Source organism: Oncorhynchus masou, chromosome 13 (genome assembly GCF_036934945.1).
Source record: "Oncorhynchus masou masou isolate Uvic2021 chromosome 13, UVic_Omas_1.1, whole genome shotgun sequence".
Lineage (NCBI taxonomy): Eukaryota > Metazoa > Chordata > Actinopteri > Salmoniformes > Salmonidae > Oncorhynchus > Oncorhynchus masou.
In genome coordinates, this window is record NC_088224.1 from 75,082,306 (window position 1) to 75,109,827 (window position 27,522).

General features: G+C 42.8%; 1 protein-coding gene across 4 annotated transcripts in view; it reads right to left on the minus strand.

Annotated features, from left to right (window-relative positions):
• The window catches only part of LOC135553056 (CUE domain-containing protein 1-like), a 52,288-nt gene that overhangs the window by 14,831 nt on the left and 9,935 nt on the right, over window positions 1-27,522 (minus strand). For 3 of the 4 annotated variants that reach the window (XM_064985132.1, XM_064985129.1, XM_064985131.1), the window contains exon 2: window positions 4,142-4,838. In XM_064985132.1, the coding sequence (XP_064841204.1) occupies window positions 4,142-4,459 (318 nt within the window). In that variant the 5' untranslated portion in view covers window positions 4,460-4,838. Of the gene's footprint in view, window positions 1-4,141; window positions 4,839-8,110; window positions 8,403-27,522 lie in introns of those variants that run through there. The other variant, XM_064985130.1, reaches the window with a different exon arrangement.

Sequence of the window (27,522 nt, forward strand, 5' to 3'; positions counted from 1 at the left end):
TCAATCTGAGACTTGGAGTAGTTGTTCCCCTTGCTCTGCAAGGGCCGCGGCTTTTGAGGAGTGATGGGTAACGATGCTTCGAGGGTGGCTGTTGTCGATGTGTTCCTGGTTCGAGCCAAGGTATGGACGAGGAAAGGGACGGAAGCTATACTGTTACACTGGCAATACTAAAGTGCCTATAAGAACATCCAATAGTCAAAGGTATATATAATACAAATGGTATAGAGAGAAATAGTCCTATAAATACTATATAACCTAAAACCTCTTCACTTGGAATATTGAAGTCTCATGTTAAAAGGAACCACCAGCTTTCATATGTTCTCATGTTCTGAGCAAGGAACTTAAACGTTAGCTTTTTTACATGGCACATATTGCACTTTTACTTTCTTATCCAACACTTTGTTAATGCATTATTTAAACCAAATTGAACATGTTTCATTATTTATTTGAGGCTAAATAGATTTTTATTGATGTATTATATTAAGTTAAAATAAGTGTTCATTCATTATTGTTGTAATTGTCATTACTATGGTATGGTTAAGACAGTATGCTACAGAAATGGTAGGACAGTATGATACAGTATGGTATAGAAATAATATGACAGTATGGTACAGTGTGGTATGACAGTATGGTATGGTACAGTACAGAAAGCGTAAGACAGTACGGTATGGTACAGAAAGGGTATGACAGTATGGTATGGTACAGAAAGGGTATGACAGTATGGTACGGCACAGAAAGGGTAAGACAGTATGGTACAGAAAGGGTATGACAGTATGCTATGTTATGGTACAGAAAGGGTATGACAGTATGGTACGGCACAGAAAGGGTATGACAGTATGGTACAGAAAGGGTATGACAGTATGCTATGTTATGGTACAGAAAGGGTATGACAGTATGGTACAAACAGGGTATGACAGTATGGTATGGTATGGTACAGACAGTATGGTATAGAAAGGGTATGACAGTATGATATGGTATAGACAGTATGGTATGGTACATAAATGGTATGACAGTATGGTACAGAAAGGGTATTATGGTACAGACAGTATGGTACAGTATGATGTGGTACAGAACGGTATGGCAGTATGGTGTGGTACAGAAAGGTACAGGAAGGATATGGCAGTATGGTATAGACAGTATGGTATGGTATAGACAGTATGGTACATAAAGGGTATGACAGTATGGTACAGTACAGAAAGGGTATGACAGTATGGTATGGTACAGAAAGGGTATGACATTATGGTACAGACAGTATGGTACATAAAGGGTATGACAGTATGGTACAGTACAGAAAGGGTATGACAGTATGGTATGGTACAGAAAGGGTATGACAGTGTGGTACAGACAGTATGGTACAGACAGTATGGTACAGAAAGGGTATGACAGTATGGTATGGTACAAACAGGGTATGACAGTATGGTTTGGTACAGACAATATGGTACATAAAGGGTATGACAGTATGATATGGTACAGACAATAAGGTACATATGGGGTATGACAGTATGGTACAAACAGGGTATGACGGTATGGTATGGTACAGATAATATGGTACATAAAGTGTATGACAGTATGGTAGAGACAGTACGGTACATAAATTACAGTAAGGTATGACAGTATGGTACAGTACAGACAGTATGGTACAGAACGGGTATGACAGTATGGTATGCTACAGACAGTATGGTACATAAAGGGTATGACAGTATGGTAGAGACAGTACGGTACATAAATTACAGTAAGGTATGACAGTATGGTACAGTACAGACAATATGGTACATAAAGGGTATGACAGTATGGTAGAGACAGTACGGTACAGTAAGGTATGACAGTATGGTACAGTACAGACAGTATGGTACAGAACGAGTATGACAGTATGGTATGCTACAGACAGTATGGTACAGACAGGGTATGACAGTATGGTGCAGTATGGTATGGTACAGACAGTATTGTACAGAAAGGTATGACAGTATGGTATGCTACAGACAGTATGGTACAGACAGGGTATGACAGTATGGTGCAGTATGGTATGGTACAGACAGTATTGTACAGAAAGGTATGACAGTATGGTATGCTACAGACAGTATGGTACAGACAGGGTATGACAGTATGGTGCAGGTGCAGTATGGTATGGTACAGACAGTATTGTACAGAAAGGTATGACAGTATGGTACAGTATGGTATGGTACAGAAAGGATATGACAGTATGGTATGCTACAGACAGTATGGTACAGACAGGGTATGACAGTATGGTGCAGTATGGTATGGTACAGACAGTATGGTACAGAAAGGGTATGACATTATGGTACAAAAAGGGTATGACAATATGGTACAGACAGTATAGTACAGAAAGGGTATGACATTATGGTACAAAAAGGGTATGACAGTATAAAAATGTGGATCCCGTCCAACCTTACTCTTTTCCTGGTGATTTGACAGTATTTTACGTCCAACATGATAACAATGCAGTGCATAGCATCCGTCTTACGTGCTCCTGGACAATTCTGCTACTTCGTGTGTTTTTTAAGCTGATCTTAACTTTTTTTGTACATAAGGTCTCTACCATCAATTCCTATGAAAGAAAACTTTGGAACATCAGAGCAGCAATCACTAACCTCAATTTGGACAAACATTTCTATGTTCTGCTTACTCCGGACCAGACCCTAATCCCCGGGACTCGAAAGGAAGCTGTGGCGAAAGAGAGGCAGGCGAGCCAGAACCCTGACGTGACTAGGTCGGCGAGCAAATAGACAACTACTGCTCTCTATTCAACTGGCAAACGTGCAACACTGGAGAACAAACTGGGTGAGATCCGTTCGAGACTATCCTATCAACAGGACCTGAAAAACTGTAAAATCCTACATTTCAGAGAGTTGTGGCTGAATGAGGACATGAATACACATCTTTCTGGCTTTTCTATGCATCATCAAGACAGGACTGCAAACTCGGGTAAGACGAAGGGATGATGAGTGTGTCGCTTTGTTAACAACAGCTGGTGGGTGAGCTCTAATGTTAAGGAAGTCTCAAGGTTTGCTTGGCTGAGTTAGAATACCTGCTAAACTGCAGACCATACTATTTACCAAAAGTGTTCTCATCCATATTTTTCGTAGCTGTCTATTTACCACCACAAACCAATGCTGGCATAAAGACCTCACTCACAACGAGCTGCTTAGGGCCATAAGCAAACAAGAAAATGCACATTCAGAGGCAGCATTTCTCATAGCCAGTGATTTTACTGCAGGGAAACTTAAATCCGTTTAACAATTTTTACCAGCATGTCACCTGTGCAACTAGAGGTAACAAAACTCTAGATCATCTTAATTCCACAAACAGAAATGCATACAATGCCCTTCTTTGCCCTCCCTTTGGCAAATCAGACCATAACACTATCCTTCTGCTTCCTAGCAAAAACTCAAACAGGAAGTGCCAGTGACTTGTTCAATATGGAAGTGGTCCGATGAAGCGGATTCTATGCTACAGGACTGTTTTGCTAGCACAGATTGGAATATGTTCCGGGATTCATCAGATAACATTGATGAGTTTACCACATCAGTCACCGATTTCATTAATAAGTGCATTGACGACTTTGTCCCCACAGTGGCCGTACGTACACAACCCAACTAGAAGCTATGGATTACAGTCAACATCCGCACTGAGTTAAAGGCTAGAGCTGTAGCTTTCAAGGAGCGTGACACTAAGCTGAACATATAAGAAATCCCGCTACGACCTCCGACAAGTATTCAAAACAGGCAAAGCATCAATACAGGACTTAGATTGAATCTCTTACTATGCTGGCTCTGATGCGCGACTGATGTGTCAGGGCTTGCAAACTATCTTAGATTACACCGGAAAACCCAGCCACGATCTTCCCAGCGACATGAGCCTAACCGACAAGGTAAATGTCTTCTACGCTCGCTTCGAGGCAAGCAACATTGAGCCATGCATAAGAACACCAGCTGTTCTGGACGACTGTGTGATCTCGCTCTCTGTAGCGATGTGAGGAAGACCTTTAAACAGGATGCATACTCGGAGCATGTGCTGATCAGCTGGCAAGGATCTTCACTATGGCGTCTCAAGATGGACAAACAGTACTATTGCCATTTATATTTTTTAAGTGAAGAGAGTCAGTGACCCTGCACTGACTGACCTCTGGTGGGATGCTGTCATCGGAGTCAGAGCTGTCATCTGATCCCTCTCCGTCAATACTCATCTGGAGGAGCTGGTCGATGGTGGCGTCCACCGCCCCATTGTTGGAACGCAGGACGCACTCGATGACCTCGTAATCCATGGTGGGGAACATGATCTTGAAGTCCTCCATGGCCTGGTTGAACTCCAGGCGCCGGACTTGTCGGTTAGGCCGGCTGTTGTTGAGATCTCCTGGGGTGGAACCACCACTGCCTCCCCCTCCTCCTCCACCTCCCCTGGAGCCTCCATTACTGCTGCTGCGCCTGAACAGGCTGGTCATCTTGCTGCCCTGACTGGTGCTACCACCTAGGGGTTAGGAGGGCACCTAGACACTCACCTCGCACCCTTAATCCTCTACCTTTCTTGCCTTTCTTTCTTTCTTTCTCTCCCTTTATCACTACGCTCCCGTCTGATTGTGTTTCTCCTGACTCACAGTCTCATCATACCACCACATGGATGGCAGTCCTCTGAATGGAGCGGAAGAATCAAATGCTCTTTCTTTTTCTCTTCCTCAGCTTGTTATTCAGCTGCATCCAGCACGGGTGGCTGTAGAGAAGGGGGTCTTTGGTTTGTGTCCACTCCTCAGTCCCGTCACCAGTTTCAGGTCCGGGGAGCGCCAAATTGGGGGACCTGCATCTCTGGTCTAAAACAGTCAGCACCTAAGAGGGAGATAAGGAGGATGGGGGGGGGGGTGAACGGGTTAGCAAAGCTACCATGTTTCTGTAATATGCACAGTTAATTGCTCCTTTAATTAACAGGCACCTAGGCTCTACACAGAAGCAGTCACCGAGGCTCTACTGAGAATAAATCACCTAGGCTCTACTGAGAATAAATCACCTAGGCTCCAATCCCAATAAAGCACCTAGGCACAATACAACTACGGGCTAAAAGGCTACAGCCCCAGAGCCATTGAAATAGAATAGGGAAAACTGACATGGTTCCACAAGATTTGACATGGCCTTGTCCAAGAGGGTGTCTCATGGGGAAAGATGGACTGCATCCCCACTCCGCCTTTCTGCTCAACCTTACCAGGCATTACCATGGCAACCCAGACAATGTCTGTAGACTAAACAGTTGGCATTTGAATGAAAAGGTGAAACTTTACATGGCCAGCACTGTAGGAGAATATCATATTTTGAATCACGTTATACGCCTATAATCCGACTCACCAACAAGGCTAGGATATACAGTTGCAGTCTCACTTTCCAGTTTCTAAAACAGAGCCTGTTTCTTTCTCCCAGGGCCAAATAAGAGCCATAAAGGAACAAACGCTCTGCCAACTAGGACTGAAGGAGGAACCCAAACATTGGCCTACACACAGCCAGTCCAGAGAAAGTAGGATGGATGGCCAAGCAGCTGCTAACAGAAGCCATGAATTTGTGTGCCAAGCAGGCGGGGGGGTTGCACCACACACACTAATCTATACAACGAGCACAAACTGGTGCCCAGCTTAACCCCCAGCTTACTCTGGACGATATCAGGCCATGGCAGATTAGTCTAATGGACATCTATGAGACCAACTAGACCACTAACTGACTGACTGAGATGCTACTAGAATGGTTGGGTATGAACATGGAGGGAATAACAGCTGCAGCAGAAAATCAACCAGAACCAGTCAGCCACCACAAACCAGGACAAGCGCTCGAGAGCAGTAAAACAAAAACATGCAGCAAGAGCAAAGAAAGGTACCATTGGTCAATGAGGATTATCCACATGAAGATCTGTGATGCATTTAGCATGGGCTTGCTTAGCTGTCCCTTTTTTTCTCTCTGACACAATTGAAGGACCTTGCGAGAATTTAGCCTGATAGAGACAAAGAGGGTCAATGTGTCTCTGACCTTGGACTACTCAACTGATGGACTGCTTTTTCATAACCAGCAAACAATACATAGATATAAGTGAATGGATTTTTACTGGGGATTCACTTGACATTGACACAAACAGATATTCCTTTCATGGCATTCAAACCACTGTGAAATCCTTTCCATTTAACTATTAATCCACCACTAAAGCGAAGTCGGACAGTTTTTCAAAAACCACAGAAATGTGTCAGATGAATATCAAGGGAAACTCCAAACAGTCAGTTTCAAAATGTTTTGAGCTTAGACCCATTCTAAACCAATGGCTTGAAAATTAAGTATCATGTAACATACTAGTCTGTGACCTATTGACCTTCCGACTGGACATCTACCAGCTCTCTGGATGTTGAGCATTGGCTGACATGTACTCCAAGGTCTGTCATGCAGTCCATGGTCTGTCATGCTTGATGGAGCTTACAGAAATGCCCCATTCCACAACTGTTAGCCTGGTGTAAGCCTACATTCAGTTGCAGACCTTCTGTCAGATTCTCAGAGGCGAGGCAGGGATTTCAAATTCATTTTTCCCCGGGGGCTGCCTTCGACCTTCAACGAGGTCTGTAGGGCCGCACTGAAAACTGGTTATATTTTCTTGCCATCAACATCAGCAAAAAATTTGCAAACAAATTGTCCTCTATCATTTTTGCTCCCTAACTGTCGAGCTTTCATTTAGGTAATTATTAGCAAGCTGGACACGTTTAAAACCCTTTGGCTAAGGGTAATGTCAAATTCTGAACCTTTGAGTTGTTATGGGAACTCACACCTAGGCTACATGTTAACATGGGTTCTCAGTAACCAAACATCTGGTTGTTGCCTGGAGTCAAACTTGATACATACACTCCATGGCCAAAAGTATGTGGGCACCCCTTCAAATTAGTGGATTCAGCTAGTTCAGCCACACCCGTTGCTGACAGGGTATAAAATTGAGCACACAGCCATGCAATCTCCATAGACAACCATTGACAGTAGAATGGCCCATACTGAAGAGCTCAGTAACTTTCAATGTGGAACTGTCATAGATGCCACCTATCCAACAAGTCAGGTCATAACATTTCTGCCCTGCTAGAGCTGCCCTGGTCAACTTTAAGCTCCCAGAACGGGACCACCGAGTGCTGAAGCATGTAGCCCGTAAAAATTGTCTGTCCTCGGTTCAGCTCATAAAAATCGCCTGTCCTCGGTTGCAACACTCACTACCGAGTTCCAAACTGACTCTGGAAGCAAAGTCAGCACAAGAACTGTTCATCTAGAGTTTCATGAAATGGCTTTCCATGGCCAAGCAGCCGTACACAAGACTAAGATCACTATGTGCAATGTCAAGCATTGGCTGGAGTGGTGTAAAGCTCACTGCCATTGGACTCTGGGGCAGTGGAAACGCATTCTCTGGAGTGATGAATCACGCTTCACCATCTGGCATTCCGACGGCCAAATGTGGGTTTGGCGGATGCCAGGAGAACGCTACCTGCCCCAATGCATAGTGCCAACTGTAAAGTTTGGTGGAGAATGAATAATGGTCTGGGGCTGTTTTTCATGGTTCAGGCTAGGCCCCTTTGTTCCAGTGAAGGGAAATCTTAACTCTACAGCTAACAATGACATTTTAGACGATTCTGTGCTTCCAACTTTGTGGCAACAGTTTGGGGAAGGCCCTTTCCTGTTTCAGTATGACAATGCCCCAGTGCACAAAGCGAGAGCCATACAGAAATGGTTTGTTGAGATCGGTGTGAACTTGACTGGGCTGCACAGAGCCCTAACCTCAACCCCATAGAACACCTTTGGGATGAATTGGAATGCCAACCGCGAGCCAGGACTAATTGTCCAACATCAGTGCCCGACCTCACGAATACGCTTGTGGCTGAATGGAAGCAAGTCGCCGCAGCAATGATCCAACATCTAGTGGAAAGCATTCCCAGGAGAGGTGGTGGTTGTTATAGAAGCAAAGGGGGGACTAACTCCATATTAATGCCCATGATTTTGGAATGAGATGTTCAACGAGCAGCCATGTAGTGTATTTACATTGCTAGTTATAAAAGTTTATGCTACGTAGAGTAAACACTAGAATAGGAAACAAGATCCTTTACCTTCAGGTTACCTCTCCACAGCTGAAACAGAGAGCAGAGTTGCAGTGACAGTTTAGTTCACAGAATCCCTGACAAGTGCCAGAATCCCTGACTAGGACAATAACTAGGAGTCATCTCTGGGTCCAAGTACCTGGAGTTTCCTCATCCTGGTTTCCATTACAAGAAAGAGGCCAAGGGGGAAGAGGAAAAAAAAAGAATTCCAAAAATGTAAGGGTCCTCTGAGAGGAACTGGAGTGTCCTTTCGATGCTCTGGTTAATAGCTATCACTACTCTCCCCCTCGCCCTGCCTCCCTCTTCTCTGTCCCTGTAGTGCTGGGAAGAGAAATCCCTGGCTACGATGGGGGAACAATGCATCCAGTGCCAGCCCAACCCACATGGTAGTGCCAGGCCCCGTCCAGCAGCACAGACAGAGTCCGTCACTTCTCCCACTTCGCTCTCTTTTACATGGAGACTGGCTCTGATGTAAACAGGGTCATCTCGCCTTGGCACTGATGATAGTGTATGCGTGTGAGACTGAGACAGCGGGTCTTCTCACGGTTGTGGAAACTTAGCTGTAAAGTGGATTATCCCAAGGAAGGCACCTAATCTCAAAAGACATTGTTCAAGAGGACTATTGAATCCAGTGCTGCACATGACTATGTTTCACCTGGTGTCCTGTGCATCCTCTCTGCAGTAGACAGTCAGAGGGAAGGCAGGCCATTTCCATGCAAAAGGACTGTTACATTCCCCAGCAAGAAAACCAAAAAATGTTGCTCATACAGAAAGGGGAACTAACAAAGAGTCACTGACAACAACCTTTCCAAAACAGGTGGGTTTTAGGAGGGGGTTCTGAAAGACACTCATGGGAGTGTCCACTGAAAGTTGACTAGCAACAACAACTGGAAACTTAAAAGACATCCACCATGACTGCCCAGTACATTTGATCAAGAAGAGGCAAACAAAAGAAACACCCACACCAAACTTGAAGACGGGAAGCAAACCAAAAAGGTGGAGCAAAACAAAAATCTGGGAAATCAGAATGTTTTTCTAGAAATCAAATAGGGAGAGTCAACTAAAGGTGTTGACCCTCTACTTATCTCAAGACAACTGGAGCACTAAGCCAGCCACTCTTAAATAGCACCTGGGCCACCACGGGTAAAACACCTTCCCACCAAGGAGATGTCAACCAGCACAGATGTAACACATAGTGACCAACGAGGTGACACAAATTGGTGTGTCCTACGTGCTAACAAGCTGTACTTGCTAAAGTCCAAGCTCAAAACATAAATGATAAATCCAAAGTCTGTAACAGGACCCATGAGCACCTATGTCAAGTTTATAGGAGCCAGGTGTTGGAACCGGTTCAGGGAACAGGACCAAAAAACAGAACATGTTTCAATAAACTGAATCAGAAAGGAAAGGGATCTACACTGTTCCGGAAGATAACCTTTATTTGAAGAGCATGGGAACCGGTTAATAATGTTATTTTATGTTCCAGGCATTTTTTTCTTGTCCCACAAAAATGGCAACAAAGTGCATATTCAAAGCCCTCATCTGTCACTCAGAAACGTATTGCAGTGTCTGCCTGCCAGCTGAAAATCTTTGGCAGTGTGTGTGTGCGTGGTTGTGTAAACTTCCTAGGTAGCCTAGTGGTTAGAGTACTGGGCCAGTAACTGAAAAGTCACATGATCGAAACCCAGAGCTGACAAGGTAAAAATCAGTCTTTCTGCCCCTGAGCAAGGCAGTTATCCCACTGTTCCCCGGGTGCCGAAGACGTGGATGTCGATTATGGCAGCCTCCCGCACCTCTCTGATTCAGAGGGGTTGGGTTAAATGCGGAAGACACATTTAAGATGAACGCATTCAGTTGTACAACTGACTAGGTATCCCCCTTACATGCCCCTCCCCGTCTGAAACATAGCTTACAAGCGTGATTCAGAAATTAAAGAGAGAGAGATGTTTAATTAGAGAAGAATGTATCACCTTTTTTAATACTAGTTAAGTGAAGGACACTACAGGATTTATTAACTACAAAGACATCTTTTAACTAGTGCTGCTCTGCACACACAAGCTTGTTAGCTAGCTAGGAAATTAGAAAGTGTTTCACTTTGACCTACATTATCCATCAACTCTTTAAGCCTGTACATGTCAATGGGAGATGTCAGTCATAATGCCAGTTGAGCAGAACTTATTAAAGTGGGTTTCTGCCCATAGTTGTTTCTACCATGTTACCCTCTGTAGCTTGTGTGGTCTGGTCTGTTGAGGTCACATTCGAACGTACAGAGTACGTGCTGCTGAAAGGGCGAGTTACCTTCCTGCCGGCAGCTTGGGACACTGGGCTTCCCAGGCAAGGACGTCACTGGCCAGCCAGGAAACAGGATATCAGACAATATGATTGTGCTTTATGATAGAACACCCTGTCATGTCTTCACATTATCATGCCAGAAACATCATAATTCTTCCTTATGACTACTAAATGCTCGGATACAATCAGGGATGACTACAAAGGATCAATCCCCCAACTTTCCAGTAAAGAATGCTGATAATATTATAAATTATGCATCTGATCCATCTCAGGGCTCTAAAAATACATGTAGAATAACTGTCAGCATTATGGGACCAGAATCACCCCGTACTTGTAAACACTTCCCTATCGTAAATACATATTATAGCTTCCTTCTTTTGGGCTCAACATCCCTATTTTTGTACCAGCAGCCCAAGATTATGGAAAACTGATTTTTTTCCCCCAGAAGGTTGATTATGTATATCAAGGCCTAAGTGTGCCACAAAGACCTCTTCACATCAACAAGACCATATTCATCTGTACCTAAGAACCTGATATATTTAGCAGGGAATCCATTGTTCTTTGTCCTCCTGGGCCTGTATGTGTGGCTGTTTCCCAACACACAGTGAACAAAAAGGACACAGCAGCGCAGCCCTGGTCATTGTGCTAGAGCAGGTGAAAATAAAAAATACACAACCCTTCGATAGAGTACTAGGGAGTCACCATCTGATGGATTACATCATCTAAAGTAACTATGTGGAGCAACAGACTCTGAATGACTAAATGCAGCCAGTCATTCACTTTGATGCTGGAGCCCTTTAAACTGGCCTACATTAACATAGTTAAGCAGAAAATGGAGGAGGTGATGATCATGAATTAATCTGGTTTCAATATGTAGGAACACGATGACAACAGAAAAATACATTAAAAAATTACAAAATTAATCTCCTCTCTAAATAGCCTATTACAGTCTTCTCAGATGGTAGGCTCCATCTCCCAACGCGATTACGAGTCCCAGGCTTGTCTGTCCCCATGACAACCAGACCCCTGCATTCCATCTGGGGCCATCCTACTGTAGGTGGGACATCCTGTGTTGACCACTGCTGCTAGACTATCACATTATTTAGGGCCAGAAAGCTCCATTTATACATCTCTAATTTATGGAAGAAAATATAATTTCAGCTATGATAAATCCACACTCAATAAGTGGCAGTAAAACACCACAATGAAATTCATCTCTGTAGTCCCTTACTAAATCTCCCGCAGAAATGGTAAGACTGTCTGTGTCAATACTCTATAGGCCTACATCTTCACAGACACGTGACTGAAAGTCCTTTGAGTCTTGGCTAGTCTAACTACAGTCTCTCCCCTCCATCTATGCTCTGCCATTCATTCTCCCAACAAGACCAGCTAGTTCACAGTCCTGCCCTGTGCCTTTCACATGTGTTCAACAGCCATTTTAAGAGAGTGAGGCCCACTTTTCTTCAGAGGGGCAGGCAGACTAAGGCAGAGATGGCAATCCCCCTCCCCCACTCTCAAGGCCCAACAATAACAACAATAAACTCACCCTTATTAGCTCTCAGGATGCAACGACTGTTATGCCAGCCATCTGCATGAGAGCCAGATAGATCCAAGACACCCACTTAGACTACAGCTAGTGCCAGACCCAGCTAGTGCCAGACCCAGCTCCAGGAAGACATGCCTAAAATTGATACAGAGCCCGAATAACACAAAGATAGTGGTCCTACTACTGTTCAAAAGTACAAAAATATCCTGAAATGTAGCCGTACATATCAAACAACTGTAGCTTTACACAAGATATGAGCCCCACTACTGCATGTGTATCCAAAATCCCGCCTTAATTTGCGCCTACCAAACGCACAGATCAGCGTGACAGCATTCTTACAGGATTCTTACATTTCTGTCGAATTTGTGACACTACGCAATGAGCATAACCAAGCCGCCACTCCTCCAGGTGCGCAATATTTTTATAAAATCAAATTATTGGGCACAATGACATCACTTTTACAGTAGCCCATCATACAATGACTGTGTAATGCAAATGGATGAAAGAGGGAAAGTTTGCCTACTTGTTTTGGTAGGCTACACACAGTATTGGTCATACATACAAAATGGAGGTCAAACGGAAATGCAGCAATATACACATGTAATGTTGAAAAGAAGCCCCAGGACGACTGGTAGCCCAAGATATGCACATTAAAACAGCACACACCATAATCATTGATTCAGAACCATGGACAGAACGAGTCAGCACAATGAAAAGATAACGTTAGATGCTCCGTCAATTTTAGAGCACAACGACTAATGGTCGTTGTCCCTATATCTGTTAAATAATGCCAAGCTCTATATCTATCAAAAGCAATTAGATCCACAAAAGCAAGAAATTACATTAAGAATCACAGATAAATCTAAAAGATGCATTGAAGTAAAAAGCAAAATGCCTAAACTATACATTACATTTAAAAATCAGCTAAACAACCAGTGAGGGAAAACCAATAAATGTATAATTCTGGCATGGCGACCAGGGCCATAAAGGTTGTAGCTTACTATTTAGAAGAGTTGCAGCCTCCTCCTAATGAGAAGTTCGATTCCATTCTCCTTCCTGACGAAATGTACTTGTTAGGTTGCTCTCAAATGCCAGCTGGACAATCTGGGCTTTTCGTTGATGTAACATGCTGCATCTGTCTTCACTGCTCTACGTTCTTCAGAGTGAAGGAATCTTTTCGCTAATCTTTTCGCAAAAATCCATGTTTCAGTGCCAACAGCACAGTCGGCATTGCTGACAAAGACCTGCCGTATCTTTGAAGAACACTGAGCGAAGTCCATTTGTTGTTGCTAGCTGTGGTTCGAATTCACTTTGCAAGAACCAATAAACTCTGCTTCCCCTGGTTAAGTTTTGTTTATATCCAACTTGTCGTCAGGTACTAGTGGCTGGGGTAACGGAGGTGCAGGTGCTTGTTGTGATGTTACCCTCGTACTGTTGGTGGTAGGCCCTGGCTCGTCTAGATCTTGTTGGTCAACAGGCAGCGTGGGCTGCTAGGATCCTCAACCTCGGTGGTCGGGCCAGCGGGCTGCTATGTGAGCTCGGCATCGCACTCGACATGGTGGTCCTCTGTTGCTCTTGGCAGTGCCCAGACATTTTTGGATATCCATGTTGATTAACCAGCTATAATTATTCAGCTCGCCACCACCAACACTTAACGAAGCTAGTAGCTACTAGCTAGCCTATTATTAGCTGTAGCTGTCTGGAAAAGTGAATAACTTTTTCCCTCTGAGAAAAAAACCCCTTAATTTTTAACGACTAAATATGACATTATTACATCCTGCCTCCTCAGGTCATGAGCGCACACCCAGGATAGCCTCTGTCCCGGTCTGCGCTACTCTCAGGCCTGACAATGTTCTCTACATTGGCAAAACCGTAATTCATATATCATTTGTTATGTTCGTGAGGGAACAAAACTGTGTGTGGGGGGCACAAATTCTATTGGGGGGGGGGGGTCCTTGCCCAGCTTTACCATCCCTTAGAGCCGGCTCTGGCTAGGGTTGTGACGGTCATGGAATTTTGGTTGACGGTTAATGGTCAGCCAAATGACCGAGGTCACTATAAAAAACACGTTTTCTCCTCCACTCCTGACTGTTCTGCTGCTGCAGGGAGGGGGGTGTTGCCTAAGCAACCAAAGATGTGTTTGTTACAATACATTGCTTGCTTCAACAAGGAGCAACAAAGTTTCATCACCTTGTAGAGTCCATGTAACAGCAGAAACAAACTCATCCACACGAATGCCTGGCGGTTCCGTCTTCAGTAAGCTGTTCGTCCCACAAAAAATAAAATGGTTACAATGGGTAGTTTTATTTTCATGACAGTCTTCACCCAGAACCAGCGGTTAGGCTACACAGTTATACATTAATAGCGCCAGCCCGAGCTACAGCCATGTGAAAGGGCAAAAGCTGCACACATACATTGCTATTTTGAGAATGTAAAAACATACACATGGCATGCACACATTAGTTTCTCTTTACTGTGTCTAAGGTAAAACAAGTGTTCTCCGATTGTGCACATGATGTGAATTAAAAAAGGGATCATATTCTGCCTGCGGGCCAAGCACGACAGCCAGATGCTGCAGCTCTTATAAACAACATTTTGAAAAGCAGGCCTTGAATCCAGTGCTTGGGGCAGTGGCGTCGTCGCCGACTCACTCACTAAAGCTGCTTATAAAGAAGCAGAAGATCAATGGTATACAATAATGTACTAATAAGAGTGAAGTCTGATTCAAATAATTAATTGATCGTTCAAAACATCTGTAGATATTAAAGAAGCATGAGGACCACAGGGAATACATCCAAGTACCAAGTAAAACAATATGGTGGCCCTCACTCTCAAATCCGTCCAAGTCTATGTTTAGTTTATGTATTAACTTAGCCTCACACAATGAACTCAGTGGCGCCAAGACCAGTGGCCCAGAAACTTCCAATAGGGGTCATTCCATGGGACAGGGAATGGACTCTGTGCCCCTCTGCAAACAAGACCTTTTCCCATCTCATCTTGTTTTCACAGCTGACAAAGGAGTCCAAAAGCAACCAGAAAGGGTCTATTTCAACAGAGCCTGACCCAGACATTATCCCTATCTACATTAGCACAACAGAGCATCGTGTAGCATTACAATAGGTGCATCCGGCCATGGCCTGACTGTACTGAAGACTAATCCATAAACATAACATTTATTCAGTCATGTGGCTTTGAAGTACAAGTTTCAGGCCTTTCAGTGTAGTCATATTTTCACTGTGAACTGTTATGCACACCATCCCTGCATTCATCTATTTACCTGGCTATTAGGTTTGTAGCATTATTATTTTTCAATAACTCTTACAGTGCCTTGAGAAAGTATTCGGCCCCCTTGAACTTTGCGACCTTTTGCCACATTTCAGGCTTCAAACATAAAGATATAAAACTGTATTTTTTTGTGAAGAATCAACAACAAGTGGGACACAATCATGAAGTGGAACGACATTTATTGGATATTTCAAACTTTTTTAACAAATCAAAAAGCGAAAAATTGGGCGTGCAAAATTATTCAGCCCCCTTAAGTTAATACTTTGTAGCGCCACCTTTTGCTGCGATTACAGCTGTAAGTCGCTTGGGGTATTTCTCTATCAGTTTTGCACATCGAGAGACTGAAATTTTTTCCCATTCCTCCTTGCAAAACAGCTCGAGCTCAGTGAGGTTGGATGGAGAGCATTTGTGAACAGCAGTTTTCAGTTCTTTCCACAGATTCTCGATTGGATTCAGGTCTGGACTTTGACTTGGCCATTCTAACACCTGGATATGTTTATTTTTTAACCATTCCATTGTAGATTTTGCTTTATGTTTTGGATCATTGTCTTGTTGGAAGACAAAACTCCGTCCCAGTCTCAGGTCTTTTGCAGACTCCATCAGGTTTTCTTCCAGAATGGTCCTGTTGCCAAAAAGTTCAATTTTGGTTTCATCTGACGAGAGCACCTTCTTCCACATGTTTGGTGTGTCTCCCAGGTGGCTTGTGGCAAACTTTAAACAACACTTTTATGGATATCTTTAAGAAATGGCTTTCTTCTTGCCACTCTTCCATAAAGGCCAGATTTGTGCAATATACGACTGATTGTTGTCCTATGGACAGAGTCTCCCACCTCAGCTGTAGATCTCTGCAGTTCATCCAGAGTGATCATGGGCCTCTTGGCTGCATCTCTGATCAGTCTTCTCCTTGTATGAGCTGAAAGTTTAGAGGGACGGCCAGGTCTTGGTAGATTTGCAGTGGTCTGATACTCCTTCCATTTCAATATTATCACTTGCACAGTGCTCCTTGGGATGTTTAAAGCTTGGGAAATCTTTTTGTATCCAAATCTGGCTTTAAACTTCTTCACAACAGTATCTCGGACCTGCCTGGTGTGTTCCTTGTTCTTCATGATGCTCTCTGCGCTTTTAACGGACCTCTGAGACTATCACAGTGCAGGTGCATTTATACGGAGACTTGATTACACACAGGTGGATTGTATTTATCATCTTTAGTCATTTAGGTCAACATTGGATGAGAGATCAGAGATCCTCACTGAACTTCTGGAGAGAGTTTGCTGCACTGAAAGTAAAGGGGCTGAATAATTTTGCACGCCCAATTTTTCAGTTTTTGATTTGTTCAAAAAGTTTGAAATATCCAATACATGTCGTTCTACTTCATGATTGTGTCCCACTTGTTGTTGATTCTTCACAAAAAAATACAGTTTTATATCTTTATGTTTTAAAGCCTGAAAGGTGGCAAAAGGTCGCAAAGTTCAAGGGGGCCGAATACTTTCGCAAGGCACTGTATATGGCATAGTAGTCTAAATCAAATCTCATCCATCCCTTAAAAGGGTAAAAGCTACAAGTCATTGCATGTGATGCAATCAATAAAAAAACAATATAAGGCCTGTTATCTAATACCTAATAACATTTTTGGAAACAATTGGCCACCATTGATTTGGTGAGGCTTTGGTGCCACAGAGAGAGGGCCTCAATCACTGTGAGGAAATGGGAAACAGGAAGTTGTCAGATGAGATAACGCTTCCACAACAGAAGCAGAAGACAGATACGCCTTTAGCGAGGAGGGGGCGAAATGCTGTCGAGAGAAAGGTCATTGCTTAACACTCTGAGACAATCACCTGGGGTCTTGATATGGGATCAAATCAAATGTTATTGGTCGCGTACACATATTTTGCAGATGTCATCGCAGGTGCAGTGAATTGCTTATGTTTTTAGCTCTAGCTCTAATAGTACAGTAATACCAAACAATACACACAAACCCCCGACATAAAAAATAAGGAAATATCAGAACGAGCCATGTCAGAGTGCAGAATATAAATATGTATGTATATAATGGTGTGTATAGACAGTATGGGCAGTATGCCACAGACATTATTGAGTGAGACATTCACAAGAGACTTCTAGACACGTTGTCCCGTTTGCCAAAATTTCACTCATGTACACCATAACACATAACTCTAAATTCCGTAGAAGTATCAGACAGAGTTCATTTAACAGGATTCTAAAAATTTTTTTGTCGTTTTGTCATTATTCAGAGGACCTAAAAAGAGGTTTCCGGAATAAAAAGGGAAATGTTCCATTCAACAACGCAGCATAATTTGCACATTGCTCCTGCAGCCCTGGCCAACCATAACATCTTGGCGACAGGATGACAGAAGTGATGGTGAAGAGGAGCCAAGACCAAGTTATAGCGAGGTGGTGTGTAATAAATCACACAGTCTGACATGTCTGGCTTCAACTGCCTCCTCCACATCAGAAGCACAATGGCTTTCAGCAGTCACAGTAAGCAGTGGGACCTGAGAAATATGGAGTTTTAATGGACAAGGAGGAACCAGAACGGCAAATGTCTTTGATGACACATTTATTTTGAATGAAGTGCAGCTCCTGTGGAGTTGAACCCCTATCAGGCCCCAGTTCTCTTTCCCAACTTTCCCAACTCTTGCCTTTGGCATACACTGCTGATCCATAATTTACATACCACATACACACGCACCATTAACATGTCAAGTGATAGGCCAGAGTGTAGGCCTAGGCCACTTAGAGGGTACAATAACAACATTCTAATATAACTTCAACTTCATTTTTATGTGTATTGTTAGTTACAGTTGAAGTCTGAAGTTTACATACACTTTAGCCAAGTACATTTAAACGCAGATCAGAGTAAGAATTCCATGTCTTAGTCTTCTTTATTTATTTCATCACATTCCCAGTGGTTCAGAAGTTTACATACACTCAATTAGTATTTGGTAGCATTGCCTTTAAATTGTTTACCTTGGGTTAAACATTTTGAGTAGCCTTCCACAAGCTTCCCACAATAAATTAGGTGAATTTTAGCCCATTCCTCCTGACAGAGCTGGTGTAACTGAGTCAGGTTTATAGGCCTCCTTGCTTGCACACGCCTTTTCAGTTCTGCCCACAAATTGTCTATGGGATTGAGGTCAGGGCGTTGTGACAGCCACTCCAATACCTTGACTTTGATGTCCTTAAGCCATTTTTGCCACAACTTTGGAAGTATGCTTGGGGTCATTGTCCATCCTGACTGATGTATTGAGATGTTGCTTCAATATATCCACATAATTTTCCTCCTCAAGATGCCATCTAATTTGTGAAGTGCACCAGTCCCTCCTGCAGCAAAGCACCCCCACAACATGATGCTGCCACCCCCGTGCTTCACGGTTGGGATGGTGTTCTTCAGCTTGCAAGCCTGCCCCTTTTTCCTCCAAACATAACGATAGTCATTATGGCCAAACAGTTCTATTTTTGTTTTATCAGACCAGAGAACATTTCTCCAAAAAGTGCGATCTTTGTCCCCATGTGCAGCTGCAAACCGTAGTCTGGCTTTTTTGATGGTGGTTTTGGAGCAGTGGCTTCTTCCTTGCTGAGCAGCCTTTCCGGTTATGTTGATATAGGACTAGATATTTTTGTTGTTCTATGATTGATTTGCACTTTTCACACCAAAGTACATTCATCTCTAGGAGACAGAAAGCGACTCCTTCCTGAGTGGTATGACGGGTGCATACTATTGTTTGTACAGATGAGCGTGGTACCTTCAGGCGTTTGGAAATTGCTCCCAAGGATTAACCAGACTTCTACAATATTTTTTTCTGAGGTCTTGGCTGATTTATTTTGATTTTCCCATGATGTCAAGCAAAGAGCCTTGAAATACATCCACAGGTACACCTCAAATTGACTCAAATGATGTCAATTAGCCCATCAGAAGCTTCTAAAACCATGACATAATTTTCGGGAATTTTCCAAGCTGTATAAAAGGCACAGTCAACTTAGTGTATGTAAAGTTCTGACCCACTGGAAATGTGATACAGTGAGTTATAAGTGAAATAATCTGTCTGTAAACAATTGTTGGAAATATTACTTGTGTCCTGCACAAAGTAGATGTCCTAACTGATTGCCAAAACTATAGTTTGTTAACATGAAATTTGTGGAGTGGTTGAAAAAACGAGTTTTAATGACTCCAACTTAAGTGTATGTAAACTTCCGACTTCAACTGTTGTTAGGAATTTTATGAATAATGACTAAACAATATCTACATTTAAATAGAACTAACTAATTAAACTCTACCCTGTTTTATCATATCTGATTAATAATGTAAGTTCATAAGGAAGAGATTATGTAGCATGAACAAAGTGTAATTAAACACAATAAACACCATTCCAACTAGGTTGGAGAGGAATGTGTTGTGTGTGTTTGAAGTAAGCAAAGAGGATCATTAACCTATGTTTGAACCCACTCAGCTATAACTCTGTGTCGATTAAATAAGACAGCGAGAGCCTTTCCAGGTTTTCCGTATCTGGAACTGTCTGCTAAGTAATGATAGATAATGGCGAGACTTCTGAAGTTAATCTTGATATAGTGTGTGTGTCAGGAGTGTGCGCTAGTGGTTTGGAATAAATATTTGAACCTGCTTTGTCTTGGTCGAGTGGAGATTCATTTTATAACCTATGAAGTCATATTTTATATATAAACTGTTGTACATGGTTCTATGGGCAGCGCGCCCCGTGAATAAATACTATTGTCTAAGTTTGATAAGACTGGTCTCTGTCTATTTTATGCAAATTCTTAGAAACAGAGTGATTTTAATTGAATTGGTTAATGAACACATATAGAAATGATTAAATTCCCATGACAACTGTACATATAGTAATGGCGCCGGAGGGGATGCCTGCCATTTTACGGGCTTCTAACCAACAGTGCTATTTTGTTAATTTTTCTGCATTGTTTGTAACTCATTTTGCACATAATGTTGCTGCTACTGTCTCTTGTCACCGAAAAAGAGTTGATGGACATCAGAACAGCGATTACTCACCTCGAACTGGACAAAGATTTTTTCTTTAATGAGTACTGTTTTGTATTTGTATTTAGTATGGATCCCCATGTAGCGGGGTGCGTAATTGGCGGCAGAGAAGTCAGGCGCAGGAGAGCAGAACTGGGTAATAACCGGAGATCTATTAAGCAAAACCAACGGCATCCAGAACAACAAGATAAATAGGCACAAAAATAACCCCACACAAAGACATGGGGGGAACAGAGGGTTAAATACACAACACGAAAATGAGGGAATTGAAATATATAAAAATAATATAATAATATATCCCATTTAGCAGACGCTTTTGTCCAAAGCGACTTACAAGTCGGCTGGGGCCACTACTGCATATGGGTGGCCCCAGTGGGAAACGAACCCACGACGCTTGGCGTTGCAAGCGCCATGCTCTACCGACTGAGCCACACAGGACCCAGCCAGGTGTGTGGAAAAATGTGGAAAAATAAAAGACAAAACAAATGTAAAATGAAAAGTGGATTGACGATAGCTAGAAGACCGGCGATGCCGAGCGCCACCCAAACAAGGAGAGGACCCACTTCAGCGGAAGTCGTGACACCCCATTAGCTACTCTTCCTGGGGTCCAGCAAAATTAAGGCAGTTCATACAATTTTAAAACATTACAATACATTCACAGTTTTCACAACACACTATCTACATTATTAAATCATGTGTATGTATTGTGCATGTTAGTGTGTGTGTGTGTGTGTGTGTGTGTGTGTGTGTGTGTGTGTGTGTGTGTGTGTGTGTGTGTGTGTGTGTGTGTGTGTGTGTGTGTGTGCCAATGTTTGTGTTGCTTCACAGTCCCAGCTGTTCCATAAGGAGTTTTTTTAAATCTAATTTGAATGCTTGCGTCAGTTACTTGATTTAGAATAGAGTTCCAAGTAGTCATGGCTCTATGTCGTACTGTGTGCCTCCCATAGTCTGTTCTGGATTCGGGGACTGTGAAGAGACCTGTTGTGGCATGTCTTGTGGAGTATGCATGGGTGTCAGAGCTATGTGCCAGTAGTTTAAACAGACAGCTTGGTGCATTCAACATTTCAATACCTCTCATAAATAAAAGGAGTGATGAAGTCAATCTCTCCTCCACTTTCAGCCAGAAGAGATTGACATGAATATTATAATTATTAGTTCTCTGTGTACATCCAAGGGCTAGCCGTGCTGCCCTGTTCTGAGCCAATTGCAATTTTCCTATGTCCTTTTTTGTGGCACCTGACCACACGACTGAACAGTAGTCAAGGTGCGACAAATCTAGGGCCTGCAGGACCTGCCTTGTTGATAGTGTTGTTAAGAAGGCAGAGCATCGCTTTATTATAGACAGACTTCTCCCCATCTTAGCTACTACTGAGTCAATATTTTTGGACCATAACAGTTTACAATCTAGTGTTACTCCAAGCAGTTTAGTCATCTCAGCTTGCTCAATTTCCACATAATTTATTACAATATTAAGGTGAGGTTTAGGGTTTAGTGAGTGTTTAATTACAAATACAATGCTTTTAGTTTTAGAAATATTTAGGGCTAACTTATTCCTTGCCACCCACTCAAACTAACCGCAGCTCTTTATTGAGTGTTGCAGTCATTTCAGTCGCTGTAGTAGCTGACGTGTATAGTGTTGAGTCATCCGCATACATAGAAACTCTGGCTTTACTCAAAGTCAATGGCATGTCATTAGTAAAAATGTAAAAAAGTAAGGGGCCTAAACAGCTATCCTGGGGAATTCCTGATTCTAACTGGATTATATTTGATAGACGTCCATTGAAGAACACCCTCTGTGTTCTGTTAGACAAGTAACTCTTTATCCACATTAGCTGGGGGTGTAAAGCCATAACACATACATTTTTCCAGCAGCAGACTATGATCAATAATGTCAAAAGCTGCACTGAAGTCCAACAAGACAGCCCCCACAATCATTTTATCATCAATTTCTCTCAGCCAATCATCAGTCATTTGTGTAAGTAAGTGCTGTGCTTGTTGAGTGTCCTTCCCTATAAGCATGGTAGAATACCTCATGATAAGCTATAGACCACACTATCTACCAAGAGGGTTCTCATCTATATTATTCGTAGCCGTCTATTTACCACCACAAACCGATGCTGGCACAAAGACCGCACTCAAATAGCTTTGTAAGGCCATAAGCAAACAAGAAAAATGCTCATCCAGAAGCGGCACTACTAGTGGTCGGGGACTTTAATGCAGGCAAACTTAAATCCGTTTTACCTCATTTCTACCAGCATGTCACATGTGCAACCAGTGGGGAAAAAACTCTAGACCACCTTTACTCCACACACAGAGACATACAAAACTTTCCCTCTCTCTCCATTTGGCAAATCTGACCATAATTCTATCCTCCTGATTCCTGTTTACAAGCAAAAACTAAAGCAGGAAGTACCAGTGACTTGCTCTATACGGAAGTGGTCAGATGATGCGGATGCTACGCTACAGGACTGTTTTGCTAGAACACACTGGAATATGTTCCGGGATTCATCCAATGGCATTGAGGAGTATAACACCTCAGTCATTGGCTTCATCAGTAAGTGCATCGACAACGTTGTCCCCACAGTGACCGTACGTACATATCCCAACAAGAAGCCATGGATTACAGGCAACATCCGCACTGAGCTAAAGGCTAGAGCTGCTGCTTTCAAGGAGTGGGACACTAATCTGGACGCTTATAAGAAATCCTGCTAAGCCCTCAGACGAACTATCAAACAAGCAAAGCATCAATACAGGACTAAGATTGAATCCTACTACTACTCTAGCGCTCGTCGGATGTGTCAGGGCTTGAAAAATATTACATACTACAAAAGGAAACCCAGCCGCGAGCTGTCCAGTGACACGAGCCTACCAGACGAATCTAAATGCCTTTTATGCTCGCTTCGAGGCACATCTGTGTCAGTAAAAACGTTATTGGAATTTTTTTAATAAAATAACTTCACAGTCATTTTCAACCTCTCCCTGACCGAGTCTGTAATACCTACATGTTTCAAACAGACCACCATAGTCCCTGTGCCCAAGAAAGCGAAGGTAACCTGCCTAAATGATTACAGCCCTGTAGCACTCAGGTTAGTAGCCATGAAAGGCTGGTCATGGCTCAAATCAACACCATCATGCCGGAAACCCTAGACCTACTCCAATTCGCATACCACCCCAACAAATCCACAGACAACGCAATCTCAATCGCACTCCACTCTGCCCTTTCCCACCTGGACAAAAGGAACACCTATGTGAGAATGCTGTTCATTGACTACAGCTCAGCAATTCAACATCATAGTTCCCACAAAAATCATCACTAAGCTAAGGATCCTGGGACTAAACACCTCCCTCTCCAACTGGATCTTGGACTTCCTGACAGGCCACCTCCAGGTGATAAGGGTTGGCAACAACACCTGCCACGCTGATCCTCAACACTGGAGCCCCTCAGGGGTGCATGCTTAGTCCCCCTCCTGTACTCCCTATTCACCCACAACTGTGTGGCCAAACACGACTCCAACACCATCATTAAGTTTGCTGACGGCACAACAGTGGTAGGCCTGATCAACGACAACGATGAGACAGCCTATAAGGAGGAGGTGAGAGACCTGGCAATGTGGTGCCAGGACAACAACCTCTCCCTCAATGTGAGCAAGACAAAGGAGCTGATTGTGGACTACAGGAAAAGAACGGCCGAACAGGCCCGCATTAACATTGACGAGGCTGAAGTGGAGCGGATCAAGAGTTTCAAGTTCCTTGGTGTCCACATTACCAACAAACTATCATGGTCCAAACACACCAAGACAGTTGTGAAGAGGACACAACAACACCTTTTCCGGGAGACTGAAAAGATTTGTCATGGGTCCCCAGATCCTCAAAAAGCTCTACGGCTGTACCATCGAGAGTATCCTGACCAGTTGCATCACTGCCTGGTATGGCAACTGCTCGGCATTTGACCGTAAGGCGCTATAGAGAGTAGTGCATATGACCCAGTACATCACTGGGGCCAAGCTCTCTGACCTCTAGGAACCATATAGACCAAAGGCTTCTTAACAGCTTCTACCTCCAAGCTATAAGACTGTTGAACAATTAATCAAATGGCCACCCGGACTATTTAAATTAACCCCCCCCCCATTGTTTTTACACTGCTGCTATTCACTGTTTATTATCTATGCATAGTCACTTTACAAATTACCTAGACTAACCTGTACCCTCGCACATTGACTAAGTACCGGTACCACCTGTATATTTTCTTGTTATTGTTATGTAATTTTCTTGTGTTACTTTGATTCTTTTTATAATTTTTTTTACTTTTGTTTATTTAGTAAATAATATTTTACCCTATTTCTTAAACTGCATTGTTGGTTAAGGGCTTGTAAGTAAGCATTTCACGGTAAAGTCTACACCTGTTGTATTCGGCGCATGTGACAAATAAAATTTGATTTGACACTGAGTGTACAAAACATTAGTAACATCTGTTTTTTCCATGACAGACTGACCCTGTGAATCCAGGTGAAGCCATTATTGAAGTCACTTGCTAAATCCACTTCAATCAGTGTAGATCAGTGGTTCCCAAACTTTTTATAGTCCCGTACCCCCTTAAACATTCAACCTCCAGCACCAGGGTCAGCTGCGTACCCCCTCTAGCACCAGGGTCAGCTGCGTACCCCTCTAGCACCAGGGTCAGTGCACTCTCAAATGTTTTTTGCCATCATTGTAAGCCTGCGACACACACTATATGATACATTTATTAAACATAAGAATGAGTGTGAGGTTTGTCACAACCCAGCTCGTGGAAAGTGACAAAGAGCTCTTATAGGACAAGGGCACAAATAATGATATAATACAATAATTTTGCTCTTTACTTAGCCATCTTACATATAAACCCTTATTTGTTCAGAAAAAAATGTGAATAACTCAGGTTAATGAGAAGGGTGTGCTTGAAAGGATGCACATACAGTGGGTAGAACAAGTATTTGATACACTGCCGATTTTGCAGGTTTTGTAGGCCAAACACAAATGAATTACTTAAAAATCATACAATGTGATTCTCTGGATTTTTGTTTTGGATTCCATCTCTCACAGTTGAAGTGTACCTATGATAAAAAAAAATCACAGACCTCTACATGCTTTGTAAGTAGGAAAACCTGAAAAATTGGCAGTGTATCAAATACTTGTTCTCCCCACTGTAACTCTGAGAGTCTCAGTCTAAAATAATTTTCCACACACAGTCTGTGCCTGTATTTAGTTTTCATGCTAGTGAGGGTCGAGAATCCACTCTCACATAGGTACGTGGTTACAAAGGGCATCAGTGTCTTAACAGCACGATTTTCCAAGGCAAGAAACTCTTGAGTGCTGCCCAATCCAGAAATCTGGTAGTGGCTTCTGATTCAACTCAATTTTCACAGAACAGCGTGTTGCAATTTTGATGAGGCTCTCTTGTTCAGATACAGTGCCTTGCCAAAGTATTCGGCCCCCTTGAACTTTGCGACCTTTTGCCACATTTCAGGCTTCAAACATAAAGATATAAAACTGTATTTTTTTGTGAAGAATCAACAACAAGTGGGACACAATCATGAAGTAGAACGACATTTATTGGATATTTCAAACTTTTTGAACAATTCAAAAACTGAAAAATTGGGCGTGCAAAATTATTCAGCCCCCTTAAGTTAATACTTTGTAGCGCCACCTTTTGCTGCGATTACAGCAGTAAGTCACTTGGGGTATGTCTCTATCAGTTTTGCACATCGAGAGACTGAAATTTTTTCCCATTCCTCCTTGCAAAACAGCTCGAGCTCAGTGAGGTTGGATGGAGAGCATTTGTGAACAGCAGTTTTCAGTTCTTTCCACAGATTCTCGATTGGATTCAGGTCTGGACTTTGACTTGGCCATTCTAACACCTGGATATGTTTATTTTTGAACCATTCCATTGTAGATTTTGCTTTATGTTTTGGATCATTGTCTTGTTGGAAGACAAATCTCCGTCCCAGTCTCAGGTCTTTTGCAGACTCCATCAGGTTTTCTTCCAGAATGGTCCTGTATTTGACTCCATCCATCTTCCCATCAATTTTAACCATCTTCCCTGTCCCTGCTGAAGAAAAGCAGGCCCAAACCATGATGCTGCCACCACCATGTTTGACAGTGGGGATGGTGTGTTCAGGGTGATGGGCTGTGTTGCTTTTACGCCAAACATAACGTTTTGCATTGTTGCCAAAAAGTTCAATTTTGGTTTCATCTGACCAGAGCACCTTCTTCCACATGTTTGGTGTGTCTCCCAGGTGTCTTGTGGCAAACTTTAAACAACACTTTTTATGGATATCTTTAAGAAATGGCTTTCTTCTTGCCACTCTTCCATAAAGGCCAGATTTGTGCAATATACGACTAATTGTTGTCCTATGGACAGAGTCTCCCACCTCAGCTGTAGATCTCTGCAGTTCATCCAGAGTGATCATGGGCCTCTTGGCTGCATCTCTGATCAGTCTTCTCCTTGTATGAGCTGAAAGTTTAGAGGGACGGCCAGGTCTTGGTAGATTTGCAGTGGTCTGATACTCCTTCCATTTCAATATTATTGCTTGCACAGTGTTCCTTGTTCTTCATGATGCTCTCTGCGCTTTTAACGGACCTCTGAGACTATCACAGTGCAGGTGCATTTATACGGAGACTTGATTACACACAGGTGGATTGTATTTATCATCATTAGTCATTTAGGTCAACATTGGACCATTCAGAGATCCTCACTGAACTTCTGGAGAGTTTGCTGCACTGAAAGTAAAGGGGCTGAATAATTTTGCACGCCCAATTTTTCAGTTTTTGATTTGTTAAAAAAGTTTGAAATATCCAATAAATGTCATTCCACTTCATGATTGTGTCCCACTTGTTGTTGATTCTTCACAAAAAAATACAGTTTTATATCTTTATGTTTGAAGCCTGAAATGTGGCAAAAGGTCGCAAAGTTCAAGGGGGCCGAATACTTTCGCAAGGCACTGTATCAGTAAGTGGACTGGAGGCAGGGCATGAAAAGAATAACGAATCCAGTTGTTTGTGTCATCCGTTTTGGGAAAGTACTTGCGTTATTGCGCACCCAGCTCACTCGGGTGCTTCGCTATCTCACAATTAACATTGTCCGTAAGTTTGAGTTCATTTGCACACAAAAAAAACATACAATGATGGAAAGACCTGTGTGTTATACTTGTTAATGCAGACAGAAAAGAGCTCCAACTTCTTAATCATAACCTCAATTTTGTCCCGCACATTGACTATATTGAGGAGAGTCCC